Raw genomic sequence first — 10028 nt, forward strand, 5'->3', positions numbered from 1 at the left:
GACACGGACCACATGTTACGAACGAAATTTGAAATTACTCTCGACTGAACACGTCCAGCCACTAAGCTATTACGCTGTGTTAGTACGGCAACGGCAACGCATGCACAAAGAATGCTAGCATTGAACTGTAGAAGAACAGTGAACGTATTGTTTAGGAGAGATCTATAAACAACACGTGAGTTTATATCTCTCTTCCACTGACCACATTCCAGTTGACGTTCGTCACATAAGACTGCGATAACGTCTGTAGACACAACTTCCGCTCTGTTAGCATTACTTGCACTACTGTCGCCATCCAGGAGATGGCATTCAGGGGTGTCCAAAACGTATGAATTCTCGCAGAGAAGGAAAAAAATTGGCAAATTTCTTTTTAGAGTCAGTGCAAAAATTTTAACATGTTTTATACAATCTGTAAATTACAATATCTGATTCTATATTCTTTCGAGAACAAAACAGCGTTTATTTCGTTCGATTATCACAGAAATAGCAGAAATAGGAGCAAAATTAGTAAGTGACTACAATTTTAACGAATCTCAAATAGCGGCCCTTTAAAGAAGTCCGTACCGCTAACACAACCTAAGTTTAAAGGGCCGTAGGATAAAGGTTAACTAAGTAGAGTTAATCAGAACCTTTGGCTTCAGTGCCCATGTACATAAAATCTTTACACATGATGCAAGGATAATGAAAGAATAGTGGGTAGATATACAGAGTGTATCAAAACTCAACGGCAAAACTTCAGGAATGGACTCCTAACATAGAGAGAAGAAAAAAAAAGTGTATGACAACATGGGTCTAGAAATGCATAATTACAGAGTTATCTGTAATTTATGGAGTGCATGCCGACACGTCCTGTTGGCCTGAATAAAAATGCAACACACCGGTTACAATTGTTACACAAATTATTATGTTATGAATCCATTTGATATGGGCCTGAATACCTCTAGGACGGGCAGATGATATCCTGTCTTCTCCAGTTATGTAGCTGTAGCCATATCTGAAAGGTGTGTATGACACCTGTTATCTGTTGTTTGCAGTCTGCTGTGAGCATGCATTACATGTACGGTTTGGCGGATGATAATGCTTTGGAGGCACATTGCTTGTATCAGGAATGCTACCCAATGCGCAGATTGCCAGACAAAAAGACATTTGAAGGAATCAATCGCCGCCTATGAGAACGCGGGAGTTTCGCACATCCACCAGGCACAGGGGGATGGCCAATAAGTACATTCCCTGAGGACGAGGAAGATATTCTCAATGCTGTGGATCAAAGTCCTGGAGTCAGCACAAGGCAGTTATGCCTGCAGAAGGATATCCTGCACATGACGATCTGGAGACTGCTACAAGAACAGCTCCTGTATCCATGCCATCTACAGTGTGTACAAGCCTTGTCTCCTGCAGATTATCCTGCAAGAGTAACATTCTGCTGATGGTACTGCAACAATGTGATGTGACACCTAACTTCGCAGCTGTTGTGCTGTTCACAGATGAGGCGACATTCACAAGGGACACAATCCAAAATTTTCATAATCAGCACGTGTGGGCAGACATAAATCCCCGTGCAACTATCCAATCGTCTCTTCAACAGAGGTTCGTCATTAACATCTGGGCAGGCATTGTTGGTGATTATTTGTTGAGACCCTACGTTCTTCTGGACAAGCTTAATGGACAGAACTACATAGATTTCTTGTGTACTACAGTGCCTGATTACTTGGAAGACATGCCACTAGCATCTTGTCGACAGCTGTACTTCATGCATGATGGTGGTCCCACACATTTCAGTCTGCCTGCAGGCACCTGAATGCACATTATCCTGGGCGCTGGATAGGCAGAGGTGGACCGACTGCTTGGCCACCAAGCCCTCCTGACTTAAACCCCTGGACTTTTACCTGTGAGGACACTTAAAGTCTGTCGTGTATTCGACTGCTGTTGCTGATGTACCAACTCTCCATGCATGCATTGTGGCAGCCTGTCAGACAATACGCACTACACCGGGCATTTCAGTTTCTCAAAATGTACATAAAAAAGCAGAAATACAAATATTCATAAAAAATGTTCAAATATTTAAAGCCACAAAGTTCTATCTGCATACCAAACACCACTATTAACAAGTGTACTGCAAAAGATATAATTTTCTTTCACTGTTAAGCTACAATCTAGAAAACAAAATTATAAGCCCTCAGCTAAGTGCCAGACTTTATAGTCACCATACCTCTTTGTCCATATTTTGAATATAATATTCTTTATTGACATCTGAACGAGGAAGATCATCCTTAATTCGGAGAGCTGCATCGCGAACTTGAATGGGCAGACCATATTCCAAATCTAACAGACATGTCTGACAAACATTCTTCAACCGACTACATGTCTGACATACTTCTGTCTTCTTGAACCTCATTCTAGCACCAGGACACCATCGGAACACAGTGAACGGTCTGGAGCAAATCTTGCACTCTTTTCCATACCGTTCCTTGGTCTGAAAATTTTAATGTTACAAAATGTTATGAATAAAACAGCATTTTAACCAACAAAAACACTCTGATGATATTCCTGTGTGTTACTGTCAACAAACCAAATTTTTAACAATACCATTGGCCTCTATGTGTTTAATGACAACAGTAAATATGATGATGATGATAACAATGACGATTAGATTATGATAACAGCAGCAACAGATTTGCTGTATTTGTAAACTTGTATGACAGTTTTTTTGTCAACAGATTTTTTTTTTTACTTTCACACTAATTTTCTTACTGAAATTAAAGTGTAAGAAATAAATTAATTGGAACTGGATCCCTCACCACAAAAAAATAAAAGATTATGCACTATCACTGCCCTGTAAGTGCTACTTTCACATATGGGGATGACACAATAATTTCTTTTATACTTAATAATAAATTCAATGACAATTTAGAGAATTCATATTTTGGAAAGGTTCATGCTGAGAATTGTAACCATATGCAAAACCTGAATTCAGTTAAGTTTCAGGGGTTAGGCAGGTTGGAAGGGTCATGCAGTACAGAGTAGAACTGATAAGTGTTACCAAGCGATCTTAGAAATCGTGCAACAGCTGATCCAGTTTTCATTTTTGCCTTCATCCCGAGACACTGCCATCCTGTAAGTTAATAATTTTGTCCATGACATAGGCTCACATGATTTCCTTTATAAGATCTTCATCCTGTATCCTTTCCACATGCTGAACACGGGACTCCCACCATTTCTTTGAGAAGGTATCGAGGGCACTGTTTAAAAGTTGCTCAATGCCAACTGTTTGTTTCTTCAGCAACTTCATATTTAGCTTAGGGTCCAAATGAGATCTACTAGATTATAAAGTGGAGATGGATTACTGTGTGTCCTCTAGAGAATGCAATCTTGTTGTGCTCGTAAAATGTATTCACCAGTTTGAACACAATAACAAGGGTGAGTAGCTCATTCCTGACGTGACTTAAATCATGACAAATGTTGCTCTTCTGCAACCAGTAAATATGAGTAACTTCACATTTCCTTGAGCTTGTGTTCAGAGCCTTGCTGAGAGGAAGAGAGTGATAGCTTATGTTATCCATTATGATTATCATATTTTTCAGTGTGCTAGCTGCATAATGTAGAAGTTTCATGAACAAGGTTTTGAATACTTCTGCATTCACTTCTCCTAGGTAATCTGTGTTTACTAATTTTTTATCTGACATGAACAACAGTTTATACTCGAAATGAATCCGGTCTGTACCAATCCCACATGCCCACCTCTGACTATAGGTACTATTAGGTCACCATTCCCTTCAGAATCTTGCCAGCATTTAGGCAAAATGTGATTGTGATTAAGCTATGTCTCATTGAGGTACGGAATAACCATTCTTTCATTCCTCATCACCTTCATTCTCCACAGGAATACTGTCCAAGTGGCAATGAAATTGCTCCATTCTAGAAGTTTCCTCTATGCATTTTTCAGTTTCTTATATTGCAAATCAATGGTACAGAGAATTCACCACAAAGATGTTCTTTCCTCAAAATTCTGTGTGATTCTGAATACCAAAGAGAAACTTTTCTAGCATGAGATACTCTCTTCTGTCATATAACATCACTGTTATTGTGAATACATTTTATCAGTCATCAATATCTGCAACAGGCTTACCTTTAATTATTGTCTTATGAGGCAATAAAAAAGACATGTTTCCATCAGAAATTTCCTCAATGTTACTATCTTTAGCAATCCTTTGCACCATACTCCTGCTCACACTAAGTGCCTCTTTCAGCCTTTCTTTATTTTAGACAGAGAGATTATAAGTTCTCTGAATTAAGCTTTCTATTTAAAAAATTGCAATATGCTCTATATAATTCTCCAACCTTGTTTATATACCACATGTTTAGAATTCTCAGACCACTAATTTTCACTGGCTGAATGTTAAAACACAACAAAGATGCACTAAACTGCTCAGGACATAAATGTCTCATACCACTGCTTTTTTTTTATTTAATTTGGTTGCTAATTTACAATCTACTCTATTGACAGCAGAGTAATAAGTAAATGTTCGAGTGTCGCAGTAGCTTGAACTCAGGGCCTCAGCTGAAGGCTACCACCAATCCCCTACTGTGACTAGCTATTTTACTTTTATACAAAAGTCAAGCTTCATAAGAGTAGAAAAAAATAGATAAATTCTGTGAGAAATATAGCAATATATGATGCCACATGGGCATATCAATTACAAGTTATCACAGGGTAGGCGGGGTGATAATGACGCCATCCTCAGTGAGGTTGCCCGAGCCACAGCTGTGTCTTTGGTGGGAACGTATCATAGACCAGGGATGCGTTGGGACACAGCTTTGGAACACCTCCTCGTGGTCCTGCCAGGCAACGACAGTCTTGGGGGTCTGGATCAGTATGACCTTCCGGGGCTGGCAGCTGAGTTTCCATAAAGGGCGATGGCTATGTGACTGGAGCCTCCCACACGGCGGCATAATGACTCTTGGGTGTCACTACGGTGTACCCAGGACGAATGCGGGAGAGCATTCCTATGCGGATAGCTACGGCTATTTGAGTTGAGCCATGTTGAAGGCTCTTGGATGACGTCATGCCTTCCAGCCATGTTGATCCCTACCCCTTCTCCCCGTGCTGGAGTGTACCACGTGGGATTCCACTTCCTCCCCTACCCCACAAATGGCTAAGCAGAAGCAGGTTAGTGAATCAAGATTCATTCACTGCGTGGATCCACAGCGTATCAGATGTACGCTGCCAGCCTGGGGGTATTTTCAAATTCTGTTTTGGAAGGTATTCTAAATTATGTCTGGGCGGGTGTGCTGGCAACGCATGTTGGGGGTTTTGCTTGTGTTATAGGTTACTGTGTGGCAGCGATGGGCTTTAAGTTCATTTTACGTCATTGTCTTTCTTTCCAGGAATCACCTGTGGGCAAGGAATATTAGTTAAGGTTTATTTTGTGCCGGCTGAAGTAGCATGATGGTAAACAAGGGTACTAAGCAGTGAGCGTGGGCTATTAAATGTAGTCTGATGCTGCAGTTAAGGCAAGCCGTAAGGTAATTGACAGACATGGTTAAAGGTATGTGTTTGGGCCCATGGCTTCTATTAAGTTCTAATTGTTGTATTCTGTATTACTGTGTTTCTATTATTAAATTATTTTATTATTGTGAACTAGTCTTGTTGATTGGAAGTGTCTCCCTGCTGTGGCTTGGAGTCCCTACTATATCCAGGGAGCATTGTGAACATAACATGAGAGCCCCTGACAGTGCACCACTCCTGTGTTGGTCATGAGAAGTGCAAGGTACCAGGAAGGAGCCGGTGCAGAGTTGTCTCCCTAGAGTACCGATAAGGTGCCACAAGCCTTAGGGCTCAACACTCTAAAATGGTTTGACCAACCCATATGGAGGGGTGGGAATGGGGAAGCTCAGAAGCAACCCCAGGGTCGATAATCTCGTGTACGATGCCCTGGTCGCAACCTCATGACTAACTGGTATCGCACTCCCATTTATCATCTGGGATAGCGCTCGCCCCCCGAACACGCACTCTTTGTCCTTAAACTGAAGAGGGACCCCCCTTCAAGGGGATCCCTATGAGAAATGCTTCAGCATGGGGCTGGAAGCTCTGGTGAACCATTGAGGGGCCCAGTTGCAACCAGCAAACCTGCTGTTGAAATTTCAGCCAAAGGCCAGGATGAACCAGTGGTTCAAAACCTGCCAGAGGTAAAATCAAAAACTACTCTCCTGGGGGTCAGTAGTACTGACACACCACTGCAGGGAGCTAGGTACTTCTAACATACCTGCAGCAGGAGAAGGACTGGGACACCTAGTCTCTGGAGTAGGTGAACCCCATCTGGATGTGCTAGACGGAAGTTGAAAAAGGCAAGAGTTGAGGCAAGCAAAGTAGGAACTGGGAGCAGTCAGCAACCAGGAAATGAAGGCTCGTCTAAACAGGAAGAAACCCACACCGGCACCTTTAAGAAGTCAAGGTTGGAGGGCAGTACCCCTTCAGAAACGGCCAGAACTCCGAAAAGGCCCAGGGACTCACAAGGAGGCTCTGACCAATATAAAGGTAGCTATCTTCAAGGACACTTATCCTAAGGATAAGCTTACCGAAGAAGACCAAAACTGCATTCTGGAAGCACTGGGGGAGGTGTTACGTAGGACTCCAAAGGGAGAACTACCACACCTGAAATCCTACAGACTAGTGGGAGGTGCACCTATCTATGTATGTGCCGACCAACAGTCTGGTCAATGGCTGACCAAAGCCATTGACAAATACGGGCTGGAATCAGGGACGAGGCTGAAGGCTACTGATGCCAGGAATCTGCCTAAGCCTGTTAAAGTAGCTCTCCGGACTAGGGACAAAATTGCCCAAAACCAGGATGAGCTGCTGAAATGGATTGTAGACCTTAATCTGGGACTTCATACAGAGAACTGCAGGGTACCAGACAAGCAATCTGAGTCGAAAGGCCAAAGGCTTATCTTATTCATAGACCGGGACTCCTATACTATTATACAGAGGACTGGTTATAAAATATTTACAGGACTCTCACAGGGGACTGTTAAGGTGCTGGATGATCCTGAAGTTCGGCGCCGGGCAGAACCCGTGACAGACACTGTATCTTCTAACTCAGTCTCTGAGGAGGAAGGGGATGAGGTACCCAGCCCCCCAGATGACCAAAGTAAAATGGATCGGGGGACTGCTTCACATGGAACCCAGTCTGAGAACGAAGAGGGACATAAGATGGAAATTGACCCCTCCTCAATTGGAAGAGATCATGAAATTTCTTCAGATTAACCTACACCACAGCAAAGCTGCCACAGCAGCTCTGTGCCAACAGCCAGCTGAGGGTAAGGCAGATATAGCGCTTATTCAGGAACCTTGGTTATACAAGGGTCAAATAAGGGACTTAAATAATACAGGGGGAACAGTTTACTCTGTTGTACACAGTAATAATGCAAGATCTTGTCTTTATATCAGGAATCATGTTAATGCCTTGCCTTTGCTGGAGCTCTGTTCTAGGGATACAACAGCGGTAAGGATAACATACCCGTATCGAGGAGGCAGCAAGGAGCTGATTGTTGCTTCAGTCTACCTTCCATATGACTCAGATGAACCTCCACCAACTAAGGAGATGAGGGCCATCACAGACTACTGCTGTAGCAGGAAGAAGCAACTCATTATTGGGCGTGATGCCAACGCGTACATCTTGCGGGGGAGCACCAGCACTAACCCAAGGGGAGAGAGCCTTATGGAATTTCTGGTGAATTCGAACATGAATATTCTAAACCATGGTAACAAACCTACCTTAGTGGTTTGCAACAGGAAGGTTATTGATTTGACACTAGGGACAAATAACATAGAAAACCTGGTAAGTAACTGGCATGTATCTGATGAGCCATCCCTATCAGATCACAGATATACAGGGTGATTCACAAAGTTTTACCCCGGCTTATGGTACATATTCCTGGGGTTATTTCCTGCAAAATTTCCTTATAAACTTGTGGTCGATTTTCAATAGTTATGGAGTAACAATAGATTTTCAAAACGCATCACTGTGAATGCAGCGCTATGCTTCAGCGTGGGCGACCATACGTTCCAGTCAGCTATGTCAGCAGATAAGGTAGACTGCTTTGAATGTTGCGTGTAGGTAGATAGGCAGAGCGGTTCATACGCGTGCGACACATTGTGTTGACGTGCAGGGAGACATTTTTGAAAATCTTATGTAAATCCAGTCGTCTTCTAAAGCACTATAGTTTAAAGGAAACAGATTGATAGAAGGGTGTGATATGCAACGATTGGTATGTTTACAGAATGGGATGCTGAAAATAATGTAATTTTGTAACATAAAATCGATGAAAAATGTTGCACAAAGCAAAATTAAGAAATTGAAAAAAAAAATGGTTTTAGAATGCTTCTTTCCTAAAACATTAACGATTTAAGAAGTGTTTGAATTATATTTCTAATTTGTTTTGACTGAAAATCGAAGAAAAAATATTTTTCGCCAGTTTTCAAATTACTATATCTCTTTAATTATGAGTCGGATACCATTAGTATATTAACATTCTTTGTTCCAAATTACCTCAGGAATGCCCTCCCTAAGTGGGGGTAAAACTTCGTGAATCACCCTGTATATGCTTTCAAATAAGTAAGATTACAGTGAGCGGCCTCCGTAGTCTAGAGGTAACGTTCCCACCTCATGACTCATAGTATGCGGGTTCAAATACCCGGCGGAGGTCGTCGAATTTTTAAGGGTGGAAAAATTCAGGGAACAAGTCCTCCAGGAGGGACTTTAAGCCGTGGGTCCCGTGTCGTAGCACGTAAAAGAACCTCATATCTCCAAAGGAGGTAACTGAGCCAAATTAACGGACCTTTCCCGCCCAACAGCAGTCTCTAATACCTCTAGTAGATGGGGGAAGCATTATAGATACCTCTCAGCTAGTAGAGCCGGTCTCGCTGGCTGGGCGGGACTGATGTTAAGCACCACTACCGGTAGGATATAGAGACTGGTAGAAATCATAGAGGGCAGCACAATTGACCAATACAGGTCTCAGTGCATAGGGAAACCCACCCTCTCCAATAACTAACTAACTAACTAACTAACTAACTAACTAACATTACAGTGGATCAAGCTACTTATAGGAATCCTAAGAGAACCAATTGGGAGTCTTACATAGACGACCTAAAGGTAAATCTAGAGATCATCTCGAAAAATATATGCACAATAAAGGATGTTGATAGATCTGTTGACCAGTTGCAATGGGCTATTATCTCGTCCTTTAATCGGAATTGTCTGGCTAAGACCACTTGCAGACCAAGGAGAGCGCCTTAGTGGAATAACCAGCTGAGTGGGATTAGAACCAAAGCAAGAAGGCTGTTTAATACACCTAAAGGAATACGGCAGTGGGACACCTATAAGGAAGCCCTTCCTGTTACAAAGAAATAAGAAAAGCCAAGCGATCCTCATGGAGGAGGCATTGCCAGGAGATCAATGATGTACCAGGCAGTGCCAGACTATTGATGAACATGACAATTAAAGCGACCAACAAGGTTAGAAAAATTAAGTTGCCTAACGGGCAGTATACTCAAACAGGGAGACGCTGAATGAATTACAGTGGAACCTCGCTTAACGAGCATAATTTGTTCCAGAATCTTACTCGTAATGCAAAACGCTCGTTAAGCAAAACAATTTTTCCCATGTAGAGGCTCAAATTCGAGATGAGAGAATGTAAGACATGACCCAAAATGTTCGCGACTTGCGAAAAGCGTTTCACAGTTATTACGGTAATCTGTCAACACCTGGACAGACAAATAGGTTAACCCATTGCCGTGGTTCGACGTGTATGTTTCGTCAGGGATTTAAATCGTCTGGGGGGGTTCGACGTGTATGTTTCGTCCAGCTGCACACCTATGTTATAACGCCCATAATAATTGATGGTTTTGCTGTAGATTGTTAGATTTTTCGCTGGCCTGTTGTCAGTAGAACAGAGTATAAATAAGACACGACTTTATCTGCGCCAAGTCATCGTTACATATGCCTGTCTTGCAGCAAAGTTCCTGT

At 42.3% G+C, this 10028-nt stretch overlaps 1 protein-coding gene across 3 annotated transcripts in view; it reads right to left on the reverse strand.

The window, feature by feature from the left end:
- LOC111870703 (pre-mRNA-splicing factor RBM22) overlaps positions 1-10028 on the reverse strand; it is a 26095-nt gene that overhangs the window by 7638 nt on the left and 8429 nt on the right. For all 3 annotated transcript variants that reach the window (XM_023863177.1, XM_023863178.1, XM_023863179.2), the window contains exon 3: positions 2210-2473. In XM_023863177.1, coding sequence (XP_023718945.1) covers positions 2210-2473 — 264 coding nt within the window. The remainder of the gene's footprint in view (positions 1-2209; positions 2474-10028) is intronic.

Source organism: Cryptotermes secundus, unplaced genomic scaffold (genome assembly GCF_002891405.2).
Source record: "Cryptotermes secundus unplaced genomic scaffold, Csec_1.0 scaffold59, whole genome shotgun sequence".
NCBI lineage: Eukaryota > Metazoa > Arthropoda > Insecta > Blattodea > Kalotermitidae > Cryptotermes > Cryptotermes secundus.